The sequence below is a fragment of the Ambystoma mexicanum genome, chromosome 12, assembly GCF_040938575.1.
Source record: "Ambystoma mexicanum isolate Mex_15411 chromosome 12, UKY_AmexF1_1, whole genome shotgun sequence".
Taxonomy (NCBI): Eukaryota; Metazoa; Chordata; class Amphibia; order Caudata; family Ambystomatidae; genus Ambystoma; species Ambystoma mexicanum.
Genome location: NC_090936.1, coordinates 1,173,728,198 through 1,173,755,798, shown reverse-complemented (window position 1 = coordinate 1,173,755,798; position 27,601 = coordinate 1,173,728,198). Strand labels below are relative to the sequence as shown.

The window sequence follows — 27,601 nt, the reverse complement described above, 5'->3', positions numbered from 1 at the left end:
GTCTTGCATAATACTTTCATTAATGTATTCCACTGCTATAGGTATTGCTCATTTGGATTAGTGATGCCTAATGTCTTCCTCGAGTTGGGACCAGTTCTGAAGCGTCATAACTTCTTACCCCCAAGGTGCCATTGGTGATATATATATCTCGGTCATCCCATCCCAGTGAGTTCCCTGCCTTCTCGTTGGTTTCCCTTTTCTGTCTAGTTTCTGCTAGATCCCCATTTACTTATGAACTCCCCCCATTCCTGGAGCCAAAGTCACCATGTACAAGATAAGTCAATGTTTCCATTGTGAATATATCCCAAACCTTCTGTAGCCACTCCTCCTTGTCCCGGGCGTCTGACTCGTTCATATTTGGGCTAACGCTAATCCCCCCACTCTCAACAATGTTAACCACATGCTGGGGAAACAGTATTCTTCCCTGTCCCTTGAGGGAATTCCCAAAGATCTGACAGAGGGTGTATTACCAACCGTACTCTTGTTATCTCTTTAATCCTGGTATCCACGTACTGGACCGTAAGGGTGGTCGAGACCCAAATGACGTGTCTTCACAATAGGATTTGGGCAGTTTGATTCAAAATGGTTTCGCAAAAACAAAAAGATTTTTAGGAAAACTTCTATTATTCTGTCATAAAAGGCTGTCCTCAGAATGAAATAACATTAACTTTATTGAGTTTCATTTGAGGGCAGGTTTTTTAGTTTAAAAAGACCCCCACTCATCCCTGGTGAATTTGTCTTCTGGGAGGTGGGAATACTTAATGTAGTTGGGACCTACAGTCCTCACGTCTACTTGTTTTTCATTTTGATTTTTCTTTGTTCTTGATGTTTATAATCTGACACAGGTTCTCTGTGTTTCTGTGAGTATAATACACAGTGATGATCCTAGATCAATCCTTAGCTTCTTTAGGGTAGATCACACTATACTCTGGCATATTGCATTAGGATGTGTCAGTGCAGTGTTATGGTAAAATGACCGGTTTCAGTGGCACTGTGAAGAAGATGCCCCCTATGTTGACCCATGCAATACTAGAAATCGAAAGAAGATTAGGGGGGTCATTACGAGTTTCCTGCCGGTAATTACGGCAGGATACTGGGAAACTGACCCTACAGTTACCATCCCGGTATTCCAGGTGCTGGCAATGGCAGTAAATCCCCATTCGATTGAATGCCACAGAACACCATGGAGACGATTGCTGGTATTTCCAGTGCTGGGAATACCGGTGCCGGAAATGCCAGCTGTTTTTTGCCAGCAACTTGTAGTTTGCCAGTCTGGAAAAATTGTCGGTCACGGAATTACCGAAATTCTTCCCAGACCGAAAAACATGTAATGAGGGCCTGTATGTTGATACTCTGAGCATAGAGAGAAAATACCCTCTTCGAATTTAGGTTTTTCAGAGGAAGGTTGCAGCTCTGAAAGATTCTGGCTGTCATCACAAAGCTATTGCAGCCAAGCTGTTCCCTGTATCTGTGAACAGATGATGATCTGTTGTGTGAACGGAACTACACAGGTTTTCTTGGGCCTCCGATCCTGCGTTGAACATTATCATAAGGTATATATATCCTCTTGATAGTGCCCTCGTCCCTACGCTACTATAGAGGGTGATCACTGGCAATGACTTCACCCGCTTTAATCAGTGGTTCGAGCAAGGTTGCAGAATTTACCGGAAGAGAGTTCCCATGCCCTTTGCCTAAGGAGGTGATGCATCAGCATAAAGTCCCCATCTTCTAGTCCACGGGTGTTGGATAGAGGGGCAGAGAAGAAACCTGAGAGACCAGGAATAAGCCCAAAACAAGAGAATCAACAACATGTCTTTGTAAAACCCAAAGGATACAACCTTCAAGGTACTTGAGATCAGAAGAGAAGATGACAAAGAGATTAGAGAGAAGTACATGGAAAGGGGGGATATATAAGTTACCACGTAGTCATCAATATTTACAGATCCTGAACGCCATATGTAACCTGGGAAGCCACTTCAACCTGTCATTTTTGGGAAAACCATAATTTAGTTACTACACCTCCCTAGAATTCCCCTAGGTGTCAGAGTGAAAAACTTGAACAGATTTGAGAGAGACAATTATAGATTTGGGAAGAAGAGGACTATGGAGAACCACTATTCAGATCCCTGGGACTGGGGAAAACATGGGAGAGCATGATCAAGCCCACAGTATGTGGACACAGCTAACAAACCACCCTAAACTACATTCCCCATAATCCTACCCTTCTATAGGGGAACACATAGCCCAAACTAGGGAAACACAAATACAGATTAGTATGGCGTACAATATGGTGAGGGCCTGAGCACCCCCACAGAAGTGCATTCCACCCACAAAAGAGGACAGTCATGAGGAATCCAAAGGGACAGAAGGAAATACCCCCTTAGCCATGCAGCAACCGGACACCCAGAGAAAACTCCCCTTCTTTCCCTCAATACAGGAAAACGTGTGGAAGTGAGAACTCATGTCTTCCTTCCAGTTGCAAGTAGGCCAGTATCCCCTCTAACCACTCCCTCCATTAAACGTTATGGGACAAACACCAAAGTAAACCCCAAAAGGAGTTCACGGCATACAGATTGATCTGCTGGCCACAGAGGAGCAACATAATGTACTTCAAGGGATGGGGAGAGGGGTTGGAGTGTCAGGAACAGTGAAGAAGAGAGAGCAACAGCTAGCTTCAGCCTATCCACCGTAGAGAACATTCTGGAAATTCAAGATGGCAGCTGGTTTCCCTCCTAAATGTCCAAACTACAAGGTATCCCAGTAACTAGACATGCTCAGACAGGTCACAAGACCCCACCTTCCACACAGGAAGGAGCCCTTCAACCCAAGCTTTGTATAATGGCATCCTCCGTCCCAGCAGTAGTGGGAGGGAGTTTTGGGGTGCAGAGCTGGAGATGTTGGAGCATGAGGAAGGGGGCTGGAGAGCGGTGGCCAGAGTGCAGGAGACGAGGCTGAAGGTGGTTTGGAATAAAGAGATGGTAAGGAGGGAGTGCAGGAGTGGCATGGAGGAGATCGAGGGTAAGAAGGAGGTTGTGAGGATGGATATGAAGAGGAGTGAGGTGGAGATTAAGCACTGGGAGGGGGAAGAGTAAGGAAAAGGGGGTGAAGAGTCAGAAGGAGGTTGGGGAAGACCCTAAAGGAGTAAACTCGGGAGGTCTCCAAAGGGATGCTGCTGTAGATGTTTGGAGAGGAGAGCAGCTGCAGCTGGTGAATATTTCAATTGGATGGCTTAAGCAGTTACCCTGAATTTGCGAGACTGACAACCAAGGGTGATTTAGGCGGACCTCTCCCCCAAATCTTCTTTTAAATAATGGGTTATAATGGTGCATTTTACAGCACACTTTCTGTAAAATATTTTCTAACGAAAAAACTCAGTTCACGATTGGTTTTATAGGGTAACATGAAACAATCCAACACATACTCATGATGCCTTTGCCCACAATGTATGCCAGTATTCAGTGAGTGTTAAAACAAAATGCAATGCTGGCTGCACCAATATATGCCAGTATCCTCACATAAAAACATACTCCTGTTGGCCTTCCCCATAACAGCAGCAATAAATGTCATGCCACTCTAAAGGAACATGTCCATACTGACTTCACCAATGTAGGCCCGAATTCCCATAAAAGAGCACTCATGTTGGCTTTGCCCATAATGCCAGTAAAATGATATGCCCACTGTAAGAAAACCCATCCATGCTGCTTTCCCAAATGTAGCCCATCCACAACTCAATGTAAGTGCACATCATTTTGGCTTTGCCCATAAAACCAGTAAAAAAATCGCATGCTACTGTAAAACAACATGCCCACACTGGCTGTACCAGTGCAGCCCCCTCACCCATCTGAGGATCACTCCCTGGCACCCGCACAGCCATGCACACAGACACACACACACACATTCAAATGTGCACCCATAAAACACACACACGTTCATTCACATGTTTCCACATACAACATACACACTGCTTTCTCATTCACATGTTTCCACATACAACATACACACTGCTTTCTCATTCACATGTGCCGTGGACACACCACAACCCCATTCTAAATGTGTTGGATCATTCCCTACAAACATCTGGCCCTGTTGTACCCCAAATTGATTTAATCTTGTCTTTGTAAGTCTTATGGACATCCAGGTACATATCCAAGGGAGGGTGTGTTAAAGTAAGAAAATCCCTACCTGAATGCAACTACAGATTGTCCGACGAACCTACATTCGATTAAATACTCCTTGCATACCCACTCCAGTAGGGGTCTTCTGTTGGAGAAAAGACAAATGCTACATTATTTAAGGAGCCAACAGCAATAGAGTATTGGTAGTATTGGTAGTAATGGGCAACTGATCTTACTAGACATAGGCATTCGTTTGCCGATCAGAGCACAGGTGGTCTTAGCAACAGTATAGAACAGTGGTATTTCTTCCTATCTATACCTGTAAGAGAGGCGGCCCACCAGCCTTAGCTAGGGCCAGCCCTAGGGACAGTGCAGCTGTTCTGGAGGGTCAGAAATGGTTTAGCCTAAGGATTTCTGTAAATACAAGAGACATGTCCACCCATGCGTGTTTTAAAAAAAAAAACTGCTGTACCCCAGCCTGCATCCCCAGTGAGCCATTCAAGGCTGGGGAAGCAAAATGAGCCCAGTCTTCCATCACCCATTGGGCATGCACTGCTGGGGTATTCTAATGTCAAAGGGAAACCACACTTGGATTACGCTGTAGAAAGTCATTCGTGGAGCTTTTTCTCAGCGGCAGTGTTTTCACTGGATTGGCTTGCTTCACTCCTCCATAACGGGTTGCAGGTCAGCACCCTGTTGCCCATTATGGATGAGGCGCTACTGGAGGGGGGGGGGAGGAAGAGGAGGCGAAGGTGTACGGTGAAGACAAAGGGGTATTAAGGGAGGAATGGAAAAACCCTAAGTCTGTGGGGTGCGAGTGAAGAAGAGATGGGAAGGCATCGAGGAGGAAGACAAAGAGAGGATAGGTCAAGAGGCGCAAGAAAGGCCCCTAAAGGCTTGAGAACTTTACTACTCAGCAAGTGGGTGGAGGGAGTCTAGGGACCTAGAGCTAGGACTCCAAAGGGTACCCTGATCCAACCTGTAGTGAAGTTCAGAGGGCTCAACCTTTTGGTGGAAGCCATTGGGCTCATTTCAACCTCGCCCAGCTCGATCTTCTGTCACTGCCCAGGACTAACCTACATGTGCGCAGGTAGGACCCTGAGCCCCAGACCAAGGGGTTCCTCAGGCGTCACAGAAGAGAAGCAGAGGACCTCACTCTTCACCCCAAAGAACCAAGATGGGGACACCGAAACCCCATAGACTCTGTGCAACTGAGAAGCGAGACTATGTCCCTGGATTGAGGGTATGAACCCCATTCACATTGAGCCCAGAGACTGTTTTGGTAAACCCAGAAACCTTCGTTGCTCCCAGAGATTTTTGTGGAATACAGAGAGACTTTATGGATGGAACTTTGAGGCAAAGATATACCTTTTGCTGAAACAAAGAAATGTTATGGCTTTCAGCCTCGTGTCGGGGGAGTACATGGCTAATAATGGCCCGCCAGCCCGAGCCTAGACATACCCGAGTGAATCGAGTGTATCAAATATATATCGATCTTTGTTAATTGTCATGTATTTGACTAATCGCCACGCACAGTACTGCGCTACTGTTAAAAGATGCCAGCCCAAACACTGGTTACCCACACCGTGTACACTGCTCCCCTACTCTCGACCCATGTCCGCGCTTTATACAAATATTTTAGTGTTGGCTTTTGTCACGTGTTCCTTGTATTTTTTATTACATCTGAGCTTTGAAGCTGGATTTATTTGGCATTAGTATGCATCTTAATAAATCCTTTTTTTTACTCTGTGAAGGTTGTAAACGACTTAGCTCTTAAGGGGGTAATTTATGCTTGGAGGGGAGCACCACCCAAGCTTGAACCCCATTTATCGCTCATAACTGAACTCTGCCCTTTTGCATATCTGTCCAACAGCCTCAGAAGGCACAGCCAAGTCCAATCTGTGAGGCTTGTCAGCCTTTCAAGGGGCAAGAAGCCACCCCATTGTGATTTCTGTAGCATGAGTCGCACGGCGTACAAAGCAAAGGGACTCTGTCTGGATATGGTTTGGAATGCAGAATGAAAAACAAAAACTGGTGTTGCTCCACACTCATGCGTTTTCCAAATTATAGGCAAATTCGCACCCGGGGAAGGGCGCTCAGCCAATCAGGCGGCTGGAACAGCGCCCGGAATATGATATGATGGGTTATTTATAACGCTTAATACCCAGAGGTTTCTAAGCGCGGACCCGAGGATCGAACCTGTGTTGCTCCGTGTCGTCTTGCTTCCAAGGCGAGCACATTGCTGCTGAGCTATCCTCCCAAGACTCAATAGACAATCCCCGCCTGCTGCGCTGTCCCAGCCACCCGAGGCCCTTCACTGGGTGTCGCCTTTTTAAAAAAATTTCAATGCGGGAGGCAACAGGGAGCCTCTCCCTTTTACCACCTTTGCCCCAAAAGGACCCGATTCCCCACCCTAGCCCCTCCACTTACCTGCGGAGAGTTACTTGTCTGGCCGCTATAGACATGGAAAGGGGACTTAGTCCCTTTTCCATGTGGCAACAGCCATCTTTTTTTCTTTTAATTTTTCATCCGGAGATAGGCTGCACAAGCAGTGCAGAACTCTGGATGAAAAATTATGAAAGCCTTTTGCGAACCCTGGACAAACCCCGGGGGTGCGAATGGTTTTCATGCCCTACCAGTTGGGCGGACATGGCCTTTAATGGCCCACAACCCAAGTTTAGTCTCGGGCCTGCCCTAGTTCGGCCTGGCGGTTCGTCGAAGACCATGTCTGCCCGACTGGCAGGGCATGAAAGCCACATTCATTCAATTAATGATATCATAATTAGTTGTATTTATAAATTTCAAACAAGATACAGCTAATGCATGCTTCGGGTAGGGGCGTTTTTTCAACGCAGTTGAATTTTTCTTACATTGGGAACTCCCATGAGAGGAAAATTGCAACCTTTTGTAAGTGTTTTCTAGATTGTACCTTCGAGAGTTTATCCCCGACTAGTTTATGAGCTTATCTGTAAGTATTTCCATCAGAATTCTAGCATCAGTCTCAACACCATATGTGCCAGGTGTCCACCCCCTGCACCAAGGGTCCGAAAGCATGACTAACTGATGCCAACCAAAGAGGCAGCAATGTGGTTGATGGCTGATCATTCTCCCATCCCAATTATCTTAGTTTGCACAGGATCACTCAATACCATGACCTCATCACTGCCACCATCATTCGGATGTACAAGGGGCTCACGCAATGTCCGGAAGAAGCCAAGAGTGGGGCACCGAGCTCCTGATCTAGCAAGGCCATGTCCTGTTTTGAATGCAGACCAGACCTATCTCTATCCTCTATCCCCTACCCCCACCATGGATGCTGGTGGCACGCGTTGACTTTGATTTAACTCCCATGTACTTGTTTTTTAGGGGATTCAGATGCCACCAGAATGCAGAACCACTATTTGAAACTCATCATTTTTCCCTCCATTTCCTTGTCTTCTGCAGATGTACCTTCGAGGGAAGCTGATGTTTGCCAACTACATTTTCAACGGCTACAGCAAGTCCATCAAAGACCTCCACAAGCAAATCGCGAAAACCAGGAGCGACTACCACACGGGCTTCTGTTTGCCCAAAGATTTCAAATTCAGGTATTTTCTTCTTGCATCAGTGAGGGAAACAGACAATGGCCAGCTGCAGTCGTTGCCATAGAGTGGAGGCGGGTTGTTAGGCCGAAGGAGAGAGTGTTGATGCTGTGCTCCTCTCCTGTGAAATCCAAGCAGAACCGCGGGCTCACTACGCTCCACCGGAGGTGACGCACCGACGAATGCAGAGAATCCATGCAGAACCGCAGGCTCACTAGGCTCCACCGGAGGTGATGCACCGACGAGTGCAGAGAATCCATGCAGAACCGCGGGCTCGCTACGCTCCACCGGAGGTGACACACCGACGAGTGCAGAGAACGGGCAACTCGGGCAAAGCATAGTGCGTGTCTCCCTCTGCAAATACCATCGTCCATTCTACCCACTCCATACCATTTGTTTGCACCCGCTCTAGTTGGTTAGCAAAAACTAAAATTTGTAGCCTGCTAAGGATACCAAAACTTCAAGGTTGAACAGCCATGAAACCTACGTTCAAACGAAGGGCCCGATTCACAGAGTGTTTTCCTATGGGTTTGCGCCAGTATCCAGTTTTAACGAAAACGATAACGCCGAATCACATCGAAAGTGATTCGACATTTTTTTAAAGGCACTATCCAACACTTTCCCCAAATATTCTAGGACTTGAGTTTGATCATATGATTGCACTAGTCCTAAAAAACGATGGGGAGGGTGTTTAGAGTCTTTAAAAAAGATATCGAAACACTTTCGATGTGATTCAATGGTATCGTTTTGGTTAGTATCACATAGATCCGTTTGCACCATTATAAAACCCTCCTGTGAATCGGGTCCTAAATGTGTAAGGTTAGGTGTGTGATGCCTTACAACTTACAAGCACAGACAGCTGAATTGGCTGGATGCAGGCTCAACAAAACCTTTGAAATCATTCTTTTTTTTTTACAAAAATATATTTTTGTCATGGAAAATAGACCAGAAGCTCGGAAAGGAGACAAGTCCAGGATGAGTCATGCAGATGATTCTGTCAACACCGTACTATCCCCACTCTAGCCGTTAAAACATGCATGTTTCTGGAGCTGGTCATATTTCCCTTCCTCTAAGCCTATTTGCTCTTCCTCTCCTTCCCTGACCAAGGTCTAGAGCCTCCCAGCTGGGCACAATAGGCCACCTCTTGGTCAAGCCTTAGTGATGGTGACTGTCGCAGTATTAAAAAAGCACTTAACATAGTACATTGGCATAGGAGTTGATCCGTCTGAGGCACCGGCCTGCCCGAAAGGTTTCCGACTTCCACATTGGGCAATTTGCGACTAGACATAGTGCAAAGGGGGATAATTAACTTGGTTTTAAAAGATTGAGAAAAGCCTTGTTTTAATACTCCACAATTTTAGGCAGGAATTTGACTTTGTTCCTTCATACCGGCTGTGGCACTTGGGGTAAAGCGCGTGCTGCTGTTTTTACCACCCACCACCATGATATCTGTCTTTTGTGTTTCAGTCCAGAGTATAGTTTGCAGTCTACTCCCACCTCTGAGTCTATCGTATCCCAGATGGAAGAACGGGTCACAGAAGATGAACGTACAGCGGAGGCCGCAGAAAGGTAGAGAAGTCACTTGCCCAAAAGTGATGCGGAAAAGGGAAGCGTAATGTGAGTATATTATTATCGTCACGTATCCTTGCCTGAGATCAGACGCTAAAACCTGTCAATGACGACCGATAATATTCTAAAAAATCACCTTTGCCCATGGGTGAATTCAAGGTGTGGTGCGGAGCAATAGTTAGGTGCGCAGGTGGGCATTTCTGTTCAGATTTCTGATACATTGCACCTGTGGAAGGATCATTATTCTTAACACCTAGGTCCACACCCTCCACTTCACACCGTACCTGACACTGGGTGATCTGCTCCCCACTGTTTCCTCCCCTGGTTGCTTGTAGATCCCTTGCTGCCAAATTGCCCGCCTTCCCTCTCCCCGGTTGTTGGCTCCCCGCTCCCTTGTATGTCGGCTGCTTCCCTCACTGTGTTCTCCCCCCCTATGATTGTACAGCGCTCCGTTGCTTCCCGAAGCTATGTCCGTGCTCAATAAATACCTTAATAACGATCCTCTGAGGGGTGATATCTAGGAGCCTGAAATAAAGAGTATTGGCGAATAATAGATGTTCATTGACCTAATACACTGGTTTACAACCTTTGGCTCAACTCTCATCTGTCCTAACCAGCATAGTCAATGGTGAGAGATCATAAGAGCCATAATTCAAAACCGCTAGAGAACATCAGGTTGCAATATCCTACATTGAATGGACATTTAAGTAAATATAAAAAAATAAAAATAACCTGTGTTCTAGTAGATCATGTTTTCCTGGGACTCCCTGTGCTGCTCTGGATTGGGTACCACAGACGTATAGCATATCTTACTTAGTTGAGACCCTGCCCACACCCTACCAACACATTTTAAGGCATATTTTGATACTTGTTGGGGCAGAAATCTATAAAAGTATGATGTCTATGTCTCCATGGTAGAGTCTCCATCGTAGGGTCTCTGCCAGGATGCAGCATGGCATAGCCGGTCAAGTGGCACAGCGAGTAGAGCGCTCGCTTTGACATGGTTCGAATCCCGGCAGCGCCAAACTCAGTGTTTCATCCTTCCGAGGTCGATAAATGAGCACCACACACCGTGGGTAATAATAAGCAGCGCTCAGATACCTGAGGGTTCGTAGCGCTATATAAATGCCAAATTATTATTATTATTGATCCAGATGGTGAGAGCTAACCAATGCTTCACTTGATCGCCGGGTAGGGTAGACAGTGCAGTGATGTCACAGATCCACCAAATATTTTCAGGACCAAAGTGTGGTGATACTGTGCTGCCTTTCTTCATTCTACAAGCATCTGCTACCCAGTGCTGTAATTGTTCCCTTATTCATCACAAGCTACTTCATTACCCCCTACCGTAGCTCTGCATTACCAGCCTAACATAATTTGGCAAGGGCGATACTGATGTAGAGCCGAAGTAAGAAAGTGACTGCCCAGTAGAGAACAAAAAACTGCAGTGGCACTGCATAGGTGTGCAACCTTCAACTCCCTAGATGTTTTGTACTACAACTCCCAGGATTCCTCACCCTCGACTATGCTAGCGAGGGCTGATGGGAGTTGTAGTACAAGAGTCATGGTCTATATCATCTGGAGATCCAATGGTTGCATCCCCCCGTTTAGCCTGTGCTGCTAGGTTGCTGGGGCTTTAATCTTGTACCCATAACATCTCAATGTACTGCTGTCCAGTAGTACAGTCTCTCTATGACCAAGATTGCAATATTTTACTGTTTACGGTAGTCCCTGGCATAGATAAACAAGAGTGATATTGTGCAGGGATGAGTAGTGAGTGAAGTGCCTACTCAACCCAACACTTCTACTAAACGAACGGTGATCCCAATCATAAAGGTGCAACAAGGCACAACACAAGCAGTCTCCCTCGCACTCTATGATATTGATAGCGGTGTAAGCTGGCACAGTAGCAACCAATACAACAATAGTACAGTAATGCCAAAACAAAGGGAATAGCCTGTCAAAGTTTTATAAAAATAAATAGGGGACTTAAATTAGACTAAAATTCATCACGGCTAATAAAACACTAATAGCCCAATCTTGTAAAGGGAGAAACAGTGAATGCAGACTTTTGAATAAAGAGGCACTTGGGTTTGAAGATAGGGGGCAGACAGGCAATAATTTCAGGAGCACATGTTCAAGTTCAATGAAGATGTCCTCTAAAAGGTAGAGAGGCGGGTCTCAAACCACTAACGCCCTAGGGGGATGGGGCTACTTAAAATACTTTGCGTTCTTGTTCTGGGGGCTCAACAGCACGGAGCCAAGCTTGTAGGCAGTTTCCATGGTGGTGTTTCGGCATAGAGTTGGTGAGCTGGGTCCAAGACATGGTGTGGTCCAAGCAGTATTGGTGCGCGGCACGAAAAAACTTGCAGCAGGCAGTGTCCGGGTCAGTGTAGCTCACAAGCAGTTTGATGAGGAAACTAGGACCTAAGCCTGTTCTTTGACTTCTGGGTTGCTGGGAGGGCCAATCCAGTGTCTCTAGGTGCAACAGGATCCTTGTTCTGTGCATCTTCACAAGAGAGCATCTGCAGGAACTGCTACTTCCAGTGAGCAGGATCCTGATTCCAGTGTTCAGGTGGCAGTAAGGCCTTGGGGCACACAGCCGCTTCACCCCAAATGTGGCCCTGGGATAGCTGGAGACAAGATCTTGCTTCTTGCATGAAATTCTCTTGTCTTCACCGCGCTGGCAGAGCACTTTGGGAGGGCCACACTGAACTCCCAACCAGGTTTCAGGTGAATCCTTCTTCAGTAGTCCAGAGATGAATCAACTAAGGTGAGCATTCACCCCTGCCCCCTTGTAAAGGCAAAATGCTTCAGCAGATTGGTTCACAACAAGCCTGTTGTTAAAGGTCCAATCCTGACCTGTTGTAACACGTGTCCTTAGCCGGTTCGTGTCATACCCAGAGTGCCTTGTCTGCAGGAAGTGGGCAAGTGACAATACATTTGGGATCTCTGGCAAAATTCAAGATGGTGGGACCCCTGTCTGGAATGAATCTCACTCCTGGGCCATTCGAACTCCATCCCATCCTCTGACTGCCTACTTCAAAAGGACTGCAGTAATTTGCACCCTGTTAAGAGGTGGCCATTAAAGTGACAGGGCTGTATTTGAAGCACTGGTTTCCAGAGGACCTCCCAAGGAGTGTTCTTGTTCCCTGGAGGAAGGTGACAACCCGCTCAGGGGATCGAAGAGAGGGCTTCCTGGACTCTAGCCAACATGGTTATTGTAGGTACAACCGGCCCACACTGATAAATCTACACCAGACTGTATCATGATAGAGTCACTTGTCAAAGATGGCCCACAGAATACACCAACTCCCTGAGGCAGTTCAAGGGATTGTATTTTCTTCCCAATGTGCTCCAGGGCAACCCTCTATCTTTCGTCTAATAAAGCACCTACTTTATAACCAAGGCGTCCCTGACCACAGATTAGCAAATATCAAATATTGACCAATACTGTCTAAGTTCTGACTTCTGCTGGCAATAAAGACCTAAAGGCAGTTAGATTTTTCTATTCATGCTCCCCCAGGGAATTCCTATCCTAGACAGTCCCTACCCTATCCAGCAGTTAGTTGTTCTATAAGCACTGGGATGTACCTTCCAGTCACATTGCCCGATTAGATCTGTTTTCTCTCAAGCCCACTTCTTCCTCTCTTTTTTGATATCTAATGTTCTTCTCTCACTGCTCACTTCCGTCCAACTCCTCCCGCCTCTCATTAGATACATCGTTCTACTCTGTCCTTTTGATGTCTCCTACTCCCAAGTTTCGCTTTCACCCTTTTTGATTTTACTACTCCATCCTCCACACTACTATCCCCCTCCCCACTACTGTCCCCCCTGCCGACTACTATCCCCCCTCCCCACTACCACTCCCTCCTCTGCTCTACAACTCCAACCACCACCTATTCAGGCACCCTCCTTTCACTTAGTCACAAACACTTCACACTTATTTACAAACACTTCACAATCACAAGAACAGAACTGCGAGACTTGTCCTTGGCCTCAAGCCCAGGGACCGTATCTCTCCAGGACTGAAATCTCTACACTGGCTCCCAGTGGCTGCGAGGATAAAGTTCAAAACCCTCTGCATTGTCCACAAGGCCTTCTGGGGCCTGGGACCTAAATACCTTCAACTCTCTCTTCCCAAATATCTTCCTTCCCGAGCCCTTCGCTCATCCGCCTCCAATTCCCTCAGGGTTAGCCGCTTCTCGAAGCAACGAGCTGGGGGTAGATCTCTCTCCGCGGCAGGGGCCTCCCTCTGGAACAGCCTTCCTGCCTCCCTGAAACTTGAGGAGAACCATCTCCGGTTCCGGAAGCACCTCGAAACCTTCCTCTTTGCTTCTGCTTTCTCTCTCCCTCTCCCCTGCTGAACAGCTAATTAATTCTTCACTGAAACTGCACTGATCCTGCAACTGGACAACTCTAAACGGCCTCGGTCCTGGGCCCAGCCACTCTCCACTTGCACTGATGCCCTGGAACCCCTTTGCACTGCGGGACTGTCTCTGTATCCCTACAGCCCCCCCCCTTCCCCAGCACTTGTTCTGCACTTACCTCGCACTTGCCACCAGCTGGCCCTATTTATTTATTTATTACTTTACGCCACTTACCTTGTACTGCACTTCCCCCATCCCCTTCCCCTTGCACTTTTCCCCCTCCCCCACCCCTGCACTTGCGCGATCTGAATGACACCTGGCCTAGTAAGATCGTTGTCTGTCTCCCCTTGTCCCTCCCCTCCCTGCCTCGTCGCGCCTTGAAACACCTGTGTATAGGCGCGTTACAAATACCATATCATATCATATCATACCCCCTACCCACCCTTTTTTCATAGCCGCCAGAGCGCCGGGGGACCACTCCGGTGGTGATAGTGCACGGTACAAATATCCTTTAACATTAACATTAACTCCTTGCACTATATTACCTATTCATGCACCTTCCTACCACGTACCACTTGCACTCACTAACCAACACCTCACCTGTTCCAAAAATTGCCTCTGCCATTCTCTCCACCGCCCTTCCTCCTGCTGGTCTCTTGGTCTGCACCTCCGCCTCCTCTATCCTCACCCCAAAAACCCACACATTCCTGCTTCCTTGGGGCTCACTTATCTCCCTCCGTGTTCTCTGAATGGCAGGCTGTCCCTTTCCGATTGGGCCCTGTTGCACCCTCCCGGGAAGGGTTAAATACAAGGAAGCCTTTCACTGGTGTTTTAAGCTGTCCCATTGGTCCGCATGGGACCGCCGTGAGGCTGCATTACGGCCAGTGTTGTATATTGTCCGAGTTCATGTTAGGGGGCCGTGCTTGCTCTTCTTTAAGAGTAATTCCACTACTGGGTTTCTCCCTTTCATTAAGACTTTTGTGGTTTAGGAGGCCTACTAGGGATTCTCCATCAGGCTTTCTGGGGCTGGCTCTCTGTCGCTCTCTCGCACTCTCTTTTCCTCTTTCCCCCTCTCTTTTTCATTGGGTTGTTTTTTCTCATTGTGGACTGTGTGGGGCACTACACCTTCTCCTGTTCGGTATAATTTGTATGCTGGGTTCTCCATATTTCTTAAATTGAAGAGAGCAATCTGCCAGCATTTCGGTTCACAGCCTTTTTGTGATGAAATGCAGTACTGCACAAAAACAGACTAGGCACGTGGGTGATGCAGGAATTGGGAGCCTCTCAACTGCCACTGTTCTCCGCAGTGGTAGTACAGGCTCTGGAATTCTCCATGGCAGGTCCTTTACCCCCAGCTGAGAGCGGTTCCCAATCCCCCTCGACACGGCCAGGGAACTGACCTTGTCACACACCTCCACCCTTTCTTCAAGTCTTCTGTCTCTCCCTTTCTACTATCTGACTTATTCCCCAACCCCTGGGAAGAGGTTGAAGTCCTTCGATCTTCTATAGGCAGAGGTGAAACAGGGGGACATCTATCCCTATTCGAACTTCCTCTGCGAACCCGGGCATTGCAATCATTGGTACATCTGTTTCCCACCATGCAGATGTTAATAGTTGCTTGTGGACAGAGGTTAGCATCTTTGTGAATGCAGATGATTTGTGTCAGAGGGTTAGGGTGGAGCTCCTTGAGGTGTTGGGATCAGCCTGAATTGCTGTCTTTTTACTTCCCAGGTCCAAGTGTGGCTGGGAGACCTTGTACAACTGCAGGGAGGTAGAATGTGTGATCAGTTTCTCCCGTGGTGCACACTGCCCAGGCTGCTGGGTCTGGTTCCTCTTCTCCCTCTTGAACTAGATAGGCCAAAGTATTCAGGTTCTGTCTTTTCTTCTTACCACCCAGGTTGGTTTTCTGCCTCTGGATATGCCTTGGGTCCTGTATGGAGAAGCCTGATTACCATCGGCTCTTCTGTAGACTTTTCCAGGCAGAATCTTGCCATAGGTCCAGGTTTCCCACAAGCACAGCATCTTATAATGTATGGATGGTGTGGAGATCTGGGTTTGCACCAGTCTCCTTGGTTTCTGGGACTGGCAGGTTAGCGTCGGGTCTCCTCATGGTTGGGCCCTCTTCTCTCCCTCACACCTCTGGTTTTGTGTCACTTTGCGTCTTGGACCCCATACTTGCTTCTGTGGCATATAGGATTCTTTGGTGGGCATTAGCTGTCTGTATGGCCTCTTCCAGTGTGGGCTCATGTAATTGCCAGATAACCTTGTGTAACATAAGCAGGTAGGGTAGGGAGTCTATGAAATGTTTAAAGACTAGCATGTCTTCTACTTCCTCATAGTTTTGATCTGCCAACTATTTATTAAGGTGTTCCGTTGCTCAATAGGACAATTGTCCCGGTTAATTTCCTTGACAAAACCTGCAATGCTCCATGTCTTGTCCTAACCTTTCTAGGATGCCTCTCTTCAAGTCCTAATAGGGAGTTCGTCCAAAGGGATTGAGGACTTGAAAGACTTGTTGTGCTTACCCAGTTACCAATGGGGCGACGCACCTGGCCCTATGATCTTGGTGCCACCCTGCTGTTTTGGCGACCCTTTTGAAGTTTATGAAGAAAGCTGAGGGGTCTTCTCCCGTCCCAGGATTTTGTAGGATTGCCGTGGGTACTGCAGGTTGCTCTTCCAGTGCGGTAATTGCTTCCTGATGTTGTCGACTGATGGCTAGCTGCCCATCTACCGGGGCCCTCAATTGGTCCTTCATAGATGTACTGATGGGCTCTTGGGGAACCGAGACCTTTTCTGGACTTGAGGGTATTTCTTTCTATGCTTCATCGGAGCTAGAAAGGGCCTTCCACTCTTGGATTCTTCCTGTTTGTTAATCTCAGTTGGGTTTGTTTCTGATCGTGCAGATTTCCAGGAGTATCTGCTTCTTCTGACACTGGATTGAGAGTTAGGAATCCTAGCTCCACTCCCATCTCCCAAATCTCCCGATCAATGGGCTCGGTGCTGGCAGTTCCCCAGGAATCTCCTGCTTCCGACTACCTGCCCGTTCTCTCGGTGTAGGCAGACTCTGTGGAGGGATCCCACTTCTGTCAACACGTGTCACAGATCGCTTACAGAATACACCGATCGCTCTGAGACGGTTCAAAGGTTTTTATAGGTTTTACAATGGGCTCTATCACCGCCCTTCTCCCTCTCATCTAATCAAGCAAGGCACCTCCTCGCTTACCCAGGCGGCCGTGACAGCAGGTTAGTAGAATTCAGCTATTGACCACTACTATCTCATTTCTCACTTCCACTGGAGATAAAGACCAACAGGATGTTTGCCTTATCTTTTGTTCCTCATGGACTCCCTAAACTGTTACTTCTCTATCCACTTGTTAGTTGTTCTGTGGGGCATTTGGATTTGCCCGACTCGATCCATTTTCTATCATGCCCACGTCTTCCTTTCCCTCTCAATATCTGAGGTTCTCCTCCTACTACTCTCCTTCTTCCAACTCCTCCCACTTCTCACTCTATTCCCTATGTCTTTCTCCTCTGTCCCCCGATGTCTCTCACTCCTTCAAAGTCTCACCTCCACCCTTCGATGTTGCTACTCTGTCCTCCACATTACCTCTCCCTCCTTCACACTACTCCTCGTTCTTCTTCCACACTACTACTCCCTCCCCACACAACTACAACTCCACCCACCCCCTACTCAGACACCATCCTTTCACAGTCTCACTTTACAGCCACTCCGTACACTAACTCACCTAACCACACATGTTAGTCTTTCATGCGCACTCACACCGCAGTACTACCTGCACTCACTAACCAGTGCCTCACCTACTCCAAAAATCACCCGCACCCTCCTCTCCACCGTCCTTCCTCCCACTGGCCTCTCTGTGTGCCAGATCTTCTGACCTCACCTGAACAACCCACACCTTCTTGCTTCCATGGGGCTTTCTTATATCTCTTCCTGTTCTCTTAATGGCAGGCTGCCGGGAGGGTATACAGACAAGGGAACTTTGAAATGGCAGTTCGACCGCCATTAGACAGCAATGGTGTCCCACATTGTCCACGTTTGTGTTCGGGGGCTGTGGTTGCCTGCCTTCAAGGTAATTTTAGTTCCCCTGGGGTTTCTTCCCTTGACTAAGCCTCTAGTGGTTTAGTGGCACCATTGGGGATTCCCCTTCGGGTGTCCTGGGGCTGGCGTGCGATGCGCCGCTGACCGCTCTGCAACGGTCGCTGTTCCACCTGACGTGCTTGTCCCAGGGTGCACATATGCTGGAAGCTTCAGGGATAGCATCACTTTCTCCCTCCTGGCATTGTTCTTTCTCATTGTGGGGTTATGCGTGGGGCGCTGCAGCCTCTATGCTTTGCATTAGTTTATCTGCTGGTTTCTCCATATTTCTGAAATTAGAGAGGACACTTTGCTAGGATTTGTCAGTTCACAGGCATTGAGTGATGGAATTCAGCATTACAAAAATAAAGACTGGCACTTGGGTGCGGGGGAGTGAAGGAACTGGGACCTTCTCAACTGCCACTGGCCACCTCGGGGTTAAGACTAGCTCAGGAATTCTCCCTGGTAAGCCCCCCTCCGCCCCTGACTGAGGGGTTCCCATCCTATTTTGACAAGACTGTTCAACCCAAGTTAACAATAAATGACGTCAAATGCCTGTCGCTTTATGATTATGTCATTTCAGTAGTCACCATTTCAAAACCAGACATGGTACTTTGATATTAATCTGCCACCATGCTGCTGGGGTACGCAATTATGATATTTTGAGCCAGAGGTGCATACAGTTAAAAAAACACCTGTCTGTTGGAAATTTGTGTTCCAGCAGCTGTGTTCAGGAATGCACATGTAGCATTTGAACTTACCCTGTTGCCATGGCAGGGCGTCTGCCGGAATCTAAGGAGGTGGTCACAGTAAAGTGCATGTGTACATTACGCTGCTTCCGTGGAGCATTTTGAAAGTGGGGTCTGATTAGCAGATCCCAATTTCAGAAACAGATTTACCAGCAACACTTTATTATTAAAAATCAGAAAAGCACAGACATTCCATTAAAGATATGCACATAGAAGTACATTCACATTTCTGCCACTTTTTCCACTAAACAGAGTTCGAGCTCTAAATGGCGAATTTAAGGCCAATTTGTTAGACTGAGGAACCATCACAAAATGCAATAGGTTGTGGTCTCCGTGTGTAGAGATGCGGGACCTTAGGTGCACCTCCCTGACCACGACTAACCAGGCTGAAACACGTGCCCGGTGCAGCTGGTGACACTCTTGTTCAGAAGGGTAATGCCTGGCATTTCGAAGTGAAACTGTTCTTGCGGGGACCAGACTGATGAGCAAACGCTTATTGGCCCTCTGGTATGGCATACAGAGATAAAACGTGATGGTAGACCCCACTCAGCAGGTAACATGTGCCCAGATACCGCTGGGTTAGGTGCGCTATATAAATAACGAAATAAATAAACATCCAATAGAACAGGTCATTTCGCCCTATTCATTCTCAGCAGAGGGGCTCTCACATTTTACACACAAATAGGGGGTTATATTCATTGTACACAAACCTACATTCAAAGATCTCAGAAGGCTGTTGCCACTTCAAGGAAACCCATAGATAGAAAAACTAAATCAAGCTTGTTTGAGCTATCTATCTATCTATCTATCTATGGACCTATCTATCTATCTATTCATCCATCTATCTCCCTATCTATCTATCTATCTATCTATCTATCTATCTATCTATGGACTATCTATCTATCTATCTATCTATCTATCTATCTATCTATCTATCCTGGTTTTATATAGCACCCTATTGCCCATAAGCCTCAGAGCACTCACAACAGAGACAGAAACAACGTAAAACACAAGACTACAAAGAGAACGAGATAGAGATTATATCTCCTTCGTTGAACAGATATGTTTTAAGCCGGTAGGAGGGATTCCCCCAGGGGGCAAATGAGCCTGGTTACCCCAGGAGCCATTTTCACCAGGCTTTTAGTTGCCTGATCACAGTTATATAATGGGCCAGGAAGAGGCATCTCTTCCTATCAGAGCTCTGCATTAATAACATTAAAAATCCCAGAACATGTGAACTCCAGAATCCAAATAGTGCAGTACCTACGGGGAGGTTCCTCTTCCAGCCCATAAACCACATCACAGGGACGGTGTCAAGGCCTTTCTGCTTTTTACGTTGATAGGGGCACCAAAACTCTGGGGAGCCCACAGCAACTGCCCTCATGTTGGCAGTCAGCCGTCTCATGACACAGCAACATATTCCTTTCATTCGGGCCTTCAAATGTGCGCTTTGCAGCGTGCGTGTTACAAGCTGCATTTTGTGGAGCCCTTCATACCTCTCCTTCTGCGAGGAATGCAGAAGTGTTCTTCTCACCATGTGGCATTATTACTAAGATTTCTCTACATCAGCCCCTAGCTGGCAAAGAAGGATTCATAGCTTTTCAGTGGACGTTTAGTGTTTCAGCTACCTATCCGTCTCATGATATTCTGCAGACTTTTAACACCCTGGCTCTATTTCTTTGTCTCCATTGTAATGTATTCACCTCCACAGATACATCTCCATTGGAAGCAAAGGGGGGGTGACTAAGGGGGGCAATCATCTTGTTAACATGGAGCCCCTTTATCTGATCCTGCCACAACATGACAAGTTACATAGTCTGAAACAGATAAACTGGAGAGAATCCACGAGTAGCCCACTAGAAGCGCCTACAATGTTACTTGGGATAAACATATGTAATAAAAATTAAAAGCAATGGAGAAATAATGGAGAAATAACAGTCAATCACGATGTATTTCTTGTTTTGATGTTGCAAACAGGCAGTCAAAATTGAAACTGTATTTTTCTGCCAACCTCTGGTGAAAGGGAGTGAACAAAGAGAAGGAAAAATGACACCAGCATTTAATAAAAAGACAATACAATTAAGCCTAGGATGGCAAAAGTTTATTTACAATTGTCACTTAGTTACAAAACCCCACAGGTTTTTGTACTTTGACTTTTTTTAAATAGGAATTTTATCTAGAAGCGATTGCAACCAACAATATTGCCTTCTTCAAAGTATTTCTACATTTTGACCGTTGTAAACTAGATTGAAGAAGTTGTGTTAAAAGATGTTTAAATAGCAGACACAAGACAAATCCATTGGAAGTGTGCATGCTGCAAAAAGTTCTTTCTTTTTAAACTTTACGTTAGCAAAAATGCAAAATGGCTACCACCAAGATAACTTTGATTCTTTATATTACAGGGCTGCAACTATTCAAGATTCCATGACCTGTGTTGCCACTTCTGAGCCTCCCTGAAAAGATGTGCTTCCAGAATCCAGTTTGATTTCCCCTGAATACTCTGGTGTGATTGACTGTCAGAGCAGCCCCGGGGGGGCCTCTTGGACATTTAGAGCTGGGCCTACAGGAACTTCAGTCCAAAATTCATTGTGACTCTAACATGAAGCAGGGGGGTGGTGGACTAACTAGATTAGGGCCTTACGGTATCTTGCGGTCAGCATTTCCATTTGAGCAATTGGCCACATGATTGCAATGGTTGAAACAAAAATCAGATTTCACAGGGAGCTGGGGACTGGGAAGGACTATGCACAGCAGTGGAATAACGCTTGGTCTCCTCATCAGGACTCTTGATTTAACCAAAGATAAGGAAAACATGTCAGTATTTCGCCCCCAAGGTCAATGAAATTTGGAAGCTACAAACTCAGAGATGGTGTTCAATAGTGGTTTCAGATGTTTACCTAAATTTTGTCCAGCCTGGATTAACAGCACGGAATCCATTTTTTGAAAGGGAGTTTCAACACTAAACAGAATCATTCAATCCAATAACTATATCTATATTATCTTTTGTTGCCAGGATACAATAGGAATGTATCACTATTTCCTTGACAATACAGGTGTTACATTGTAGCACTTACAAAAACATTTGGATATCAAGTTAAGAGGAGTCTATAGTCCACTGACCTTCAATTGCCTACTTTCCTGCTCGCGCACACGCGAGCAGTGCATCCAGCGTTTCCTGACCTGGAGGGGTAGTTGCACTAAGCTGGCAACAGTTACAGGTAGCCTCAGCCCCTAACTCCAGGAAAGCATTCTACCTAGTTGGTTGAGAGCCTGCTACACGTATCTTCATTAGAAACAGGTACAAAGATTACAATCTAGACAAGACACAGTCAGCTTTTGATCCTTGCAACGTTCATAAAATGAGTACCACTGAGTTGGGGAATAATGGCACACATTATTTGTGTCTCCTAAAGCAGAATTGGGACAACTCTGCACCTACCTCTAATTGCTATGTAACCAAGGGAAACACCTGGGGTTTCTAATACCCTTAAGAACACAAATGATCCCTTGGTGATAGGCCCAAATAATAACATCTGAATTCCCAGATTTCTGAAAAATATAATTTTTTATTATTTCAAGCAATATGGTTCATTTCTATTGTTTTGCAGTTTTTTCAATCTAATGTTTTACGAACCCTGAAGCTACTATTTCACAAAGTATGAAATGAACGGCTGCCTATTTCTAAAACCAAAACCAGAGTCATAAGCAATATATTCCTGCAAGACACATTCCAGCATTTTCTTATATTGATGTTCTAAATGTTGTATTCCTTATCGATTGTTCTGTTCTTTTTGGGTTACTGTGCGGTGCGTTTTAACTCTTCGTATGCCTAACACGTTTAATTCCCAGGTGGCAATAATGGGACTTCTTCCGGAGTTGAATGGCAATATTGGAGTATGGGTGTAACAACCTCACATCAAAATTAAAACACTAGCCAATCGAACACTGGGGAGTCCTTTGGTTGAAAGGTCTGTAATGAATGTATATCAGTACCATTTCTGTTCTACTGCAGTCGTATTTGTTAAACCTCCTCTGATGGGGCTGTTATTACACAAATGCCGTCTGTAAATCATAATTTTCTTTGCAGGCTGCATCGTATTATTCTGTTACATCTGCACCTCAAGAAAAAACAAGGTTTACCTTAAAGATCTATGTGCTTGTTGGTCCCTTAGTCTAGAATCTTTTCAAAGTCCAGTTTTAGACTCATCCATATATCATACCATGCAGGTTATTGTAGAAATGTTTATGGATTTATATATTTATATGTTCAGCTAGGGAGGAATGATCAGTTTCATGCCCCTTGATATACACTCCCTCACAATGCTGGGCTAGAACAACAGATAGGGGGTTTCTCAAAACATGAAACGTATTTAAAAAATGTACATTGGATGTAAACCAAGCAGGTCTCCGGCTTTGCACCAAGGACATCACTACAATGTTATGGACTCATAAATAATCAACCAGCAATATGCATTTTCCCTGCCTACATGAATCTCACTACTGGTTTTCACACAAGCATTAATTTCCAATCATCTTGATTCTAAATATACATTATACTCTAAACGATACCAGTCATTTTAAATACACTTCTAGGATTGTTTCTACTTGGCAGCACAATTTAATGCAATGATGACATTTCTGTGTTTTAACCAGTGTAGGTATTTATCTCAAAATATGTGATTTTCTCCAGTAACAAAACAAGTAGGGTATCAGAGAAAGATTACTTGAACAACTAACATTTACCAACATATATACATTGAACTTGGATCCCCTGTATACGTGAGAGGTGGTGAATGTAAAGGTAATGTGCAAGCCATATAAATATAGACATAAACCTTGTAGGTTTAGATTAGAAAATTAATGTTCACAGAATAGTGAGTTCTTCTCTGAACACATGTGTTTGCAGACTTCTCTGAATATGTCTGTGTGTGTCTGTGTAGCTTTCAATCTACATATGAATTATTTAGATGGATATGTACTATTACCCAGTAACAGATACCATGTTAAAGTACCCCTGCCCTTTCACATTGTACATAGGTCTGTCTGTCTGTGCATTGAAAGATAAGGGACTGCAGGTGTTTAGCACTTAGCACAATTCTATGTGACTAGCATGACTTACCTAGGTTAATTTCTATTTTTACAAACATAATTTATGACTAGACTCACAAGAGGCTGTTTTTTGCATGATATCATATTTGACAATAGTGTGCCATTCTGTGTCAGCATGACCCAAGGATTCTATTAAATGGTGGTTAATTTTACAATCATTCTCTGCATTTAAGTTGCACCAAAATGCTGTGTGTTTTAAATTTCACCTCTCAAATACAAAAATGCATTAGATTTTAATGAACTGACATCTCATTTTATATTCAATATAAATGGGAAACACGTAGCATTTTAACTAACATTGCACCTGAGTCTTTGCAAAATTAGCATTCTCCTATATTCCAGACCTCTATCCCCCAGATTTACCATGGACAGTCTATAGTGACAGTTTGGAGTTACAATGGGATTTTACTTACATTTTAAATGTGGCATCTCATTTTGTGGAGAATCAGCAGGGACCTAATCAGTCTGAAATAACTATCAGCAAGCTCTCTTTTCAGCTAGCTGTATGGAAACCAATGTCCACGCTGGGCTAGTCATCTCTCTCTCCATGGCTTCTGTCTCCAGTCTGCATGAGGATCAGTCATCCAGGTGGATTCAGTTCTCTTCCCCTTTGCTACCCCTCAAGTTGTACCTCAAAATATTCTTCAATATTCCTCTCCCAATGTTAATTAATACCTCAGTTCTGTGTGTGTGCTATTATATATTCTTCATCTCCACACCTTGTGACTAGGTGTGGCTTTCATCAGTCCCATGAATGCAAAGGGAGGGGTCAATTCACTCCTAATGTATGGCAATGCATTACTATTTTTTATAAAATGTTGGAATTAAATGTGTGAGTTTAATAAAATATAGATCAACATATTCTGTAGATCAGTGTGCATGATGTAAGGAACTCATGGTGGCAACAGTATAGACAGGCACAAGTGATCACAGTTCAAGAGTGTTTATTAAACTGTATGCAGGTTGGAAAAACACCTAATCTAAACCTAAATCTAAGAGGTGAGCAAGCGTCGACCATCAAATGAAAATAAGGCAGTCCTAGTGGCAGCGTGTCAAATAAAAAGGGCCTATACTAAGAAACCTATTGCCAAACTTTACAACTAATACAAAAAGGGGTGTAGGATAGTTTTCAAGAAAAGAAAGAAGTGTTCACAAATAATATGTCAGGATGTGGTAGCTTGGGTCTCCCTTCCCCACATTTTGAGCATGGGCAAGGCGGAATCCTGCAGGACAGTATGCTCTCGAGCAGCACAAGACGACAGTTCCACTTGCAGCTATCAGGGCCGTTGATGGCCAAGTCTCGTTTCCCTTGAAAGTCTCTTACCTTCGAGGGCCTGACATATTCAAATAACAAAAACAAATGTTCCTTCAACAATATGAACGTTTATTTCCTGGTTTCACGTAGGGTGAGGATTCTTTACCCATGACTACCCCTTTTCCAGGTGCTGACCCCTCTTTACTTTCAGACTCCCTCCAACCTGTTCATTATGGCTTTTTCTTCCTTCACAAACCTTAATGTCTTTTTAAACAGTTCCAGTGGCCATCCCTTGGCCGGGTTCACTCTTGTCAACACACTGTTTCTTAGGACTTTAGACGTTCCCCCTTCTCAACAGCATCCCTCTTCCGGGTTCACTCTTGGCAACTTCATATTCACATTCATTTTGAATGATTGCGGGATTCACTTCCCTTGCTTTCTCACAGTTCTTAGGTCAAAGGCTTTTTCACTCAGATGGGGATTGACCAGGGTTTCTGGAGCAGCACCCACATGGTGCCAGCCCTCTTTTGCAGCTGGTCTCCCTTTTAAAATGTTACAGTTCTTTAGGCTTTTTCTTCCTTCGCCACTCTCTGCCTTTTGATTCACCACAGCCCGGTTCTTCTCGGCTCTCCCCTCGACTCACCGGCTGTGATGAACCACTTGGCATTCCTCCTAACTGGAGTCAAGGCCGGTCCCATGGAAACAGGAGTCTTCCTCTCTCTGGCTTATCAGCCCTGAACGCTCTGTGTACTGTTGACATTTGCTGCAGTACACTTGGGCAATTGTCCTCGGCCTTAAGATTCTTTCAGTGGAAGGTTTGCAGGGTTTTGTTGAAGTGGGCAAGGTTGTTTCTTTCCCTGTCAGCCTCTCAAAGTTTGCCGCCTTTCTCCTCCCCTTGAACAGCCGGGTCTGGATAGCTGTCTCGTCGTGCGGTCGACCTTGCTCATACTGTGCTCTCTTGCTCCACCTTTTATCCCTGTGGGGAAGGGAAAGGGACGTCAGGTGTGTGTGATTCTGATCAATTGCCTGACTTTGCCTGAGCCTTGTATTGGGACATGGCAGGTAAACGTCTCTGGTGTTAGTCCATTCTCTGGTGTGTCATGCAAAAGTGTTTGTGTCGGAAAAGGGAGTGGGGCAGTGGTTCTGAATGTCCTATGTAGTAGGATGAGGAAAAGGTGTTGAAAGAAGGGGGAAACCGTGTCTCACCCATCAGTGTCCCACTCACACTCCACGAGGACCCCCCATCCAGGTGTTCCTCCCTCACTGGTCCAGCCCCAGGCCCAGGGACGGGATCCAATAGCGATGGCGGTGTCCTGACCACCTGGATGACAGATCCCTGGGGACTAGCGGGTGAGGCACCTTCAGGTTTCTCACAATGACCACATGAAAGGCCTGTCACTATGTGATGCATATTTTTAGAGATAAATGTATTTTCCCTCTTATCATCACATTTTCCCATGACATCTCATGCAAATTTTACATCAACACTCTTGATTTCAAACACACAAAACAAACATTCTCTTCAATTTGCAAGTGGAGAGAAGCAGACTTCAGCTTATAGATGGCACTGTTGATGCAGTGAAAATTGGGCATTTTCTTTACTGATATAGAAAGCTCAAAGATTTGTAATTTTCAATGCAATGCCCTCCTGGTTTTTCTTGTGATTTTCATTAGCTAGTTACTGGTTAAAACACGATTCAAGCAGGGAAATTGTACATGAACACAATAACAAGGGTTTATGTTCTGACCAGGTCTCATGACTGCATTCTTTAGGTAGTGTGAGAAACTAGAAGGTGTCTCACCCACTAGTACCTGGAGATCTGTCATTCAGGTGGCCAGGACCCGATAATCGTTTTTGGATCCAGTTCCTGGCGGTGGACGAGTGCGGGAGGATCACTGCGTTGATAATCAAGGCGAGGCGAATCGCCAGCTGCCGTGGTTCTGTGCTTGGCTCCAACAACAAATCAGTGTCAGTGAAATCAACACAGCCGGTGCATTGGGGAGACCAATATAGGACCGGTCTGTGTTGAAGCCAAGGTTTCAAGCGGCAACATTGTATGGTGAGCGCTGAAACAAACATTATTTGAAATGCTTGTGATAATCAACGCGAATGAACCGCAGATGAGTGATTGAACTTTGAAACCAAGATACGATACCTTTGAAAGTCTTCGATGTTGATAAAGAACGTTTATGGCAAAGTAGATAAAGTTGGTCCAATCCCAGCAGAGGGAGATCATTTGAAAGCTTTGGGTTAAAGCAAGTGTGTGTTATTGGTCCGAGCCCGGTGCAGAGAGACTGATTGAAGATTCAATGTCGAAATTGATATGAGCCCGGTGAAGGGGGATAAAGGGTGAACAGTGAATCACCCGAGAAATTGGATACGTGACAATCCTAAGTAAATTGTTTAAAGTGGATCTGAGCCTGGCAGACGGGGACCCGAGGTGAATGGTTAAACACCTACAAAAATGGTGTATATGTGAAGTACAAAAGAAAAGGAACTTTATTGTTGGTTGTTGCCTCAGGCCCTCTGAAAGAAGAGACTTTGAATGCAAAGAGACTTTGGCACAGAAGGCCATGATGTTGAACTGAAAGTTTTTAACTGCACCCTCGTTCTACAGCAGCCAGAGACTGTGCTAACCTAGAGTGTGCTGCCTTGTCCCGTGCTAAAAACGTGGGGAAGGGAAGCCTATGGCCTGACCATCCTGACATGATTTCTTGAACACTTTTTCTTTTACATATCATTGTTTCCCACACTAT

At 45.6% G+C, this 27,601-nt stretch overlaps 1 protein-coding gene across 2 annotated transcripts in view; it reads left to right on the top strand.

Moving 5' to 3' along the window:
* Positions 1-22,423, top strand: part of LOC138514356 (uncharacterized) — a 420,747-nt gene extending 398,324 nt beyond the window's left edge. For both annotated transcript variants that reach the window (XM_069629817.1, XM_069629816.1), the window contains 3 exons: positions 7,560-7,702; positions 9,164-9,313; positions 20,883-22,423. In XM_069629817.1, coding sequence (XP_069485918.1) covers positions 7,560-7,702; positions 9,164-9,269 — 249 coding nt within the window. In that variant the 3' untranslated portion in view covers positions 9,270-9,313; positions 20,883-22,423. The remainder of the gene's footprint in view (positions 1-7,559; positions 7,703-9,163; positions 9,314-20,882) is intronic.
* Positions 22,424-27,601: the final 5,178 nt, after the last annotated feature.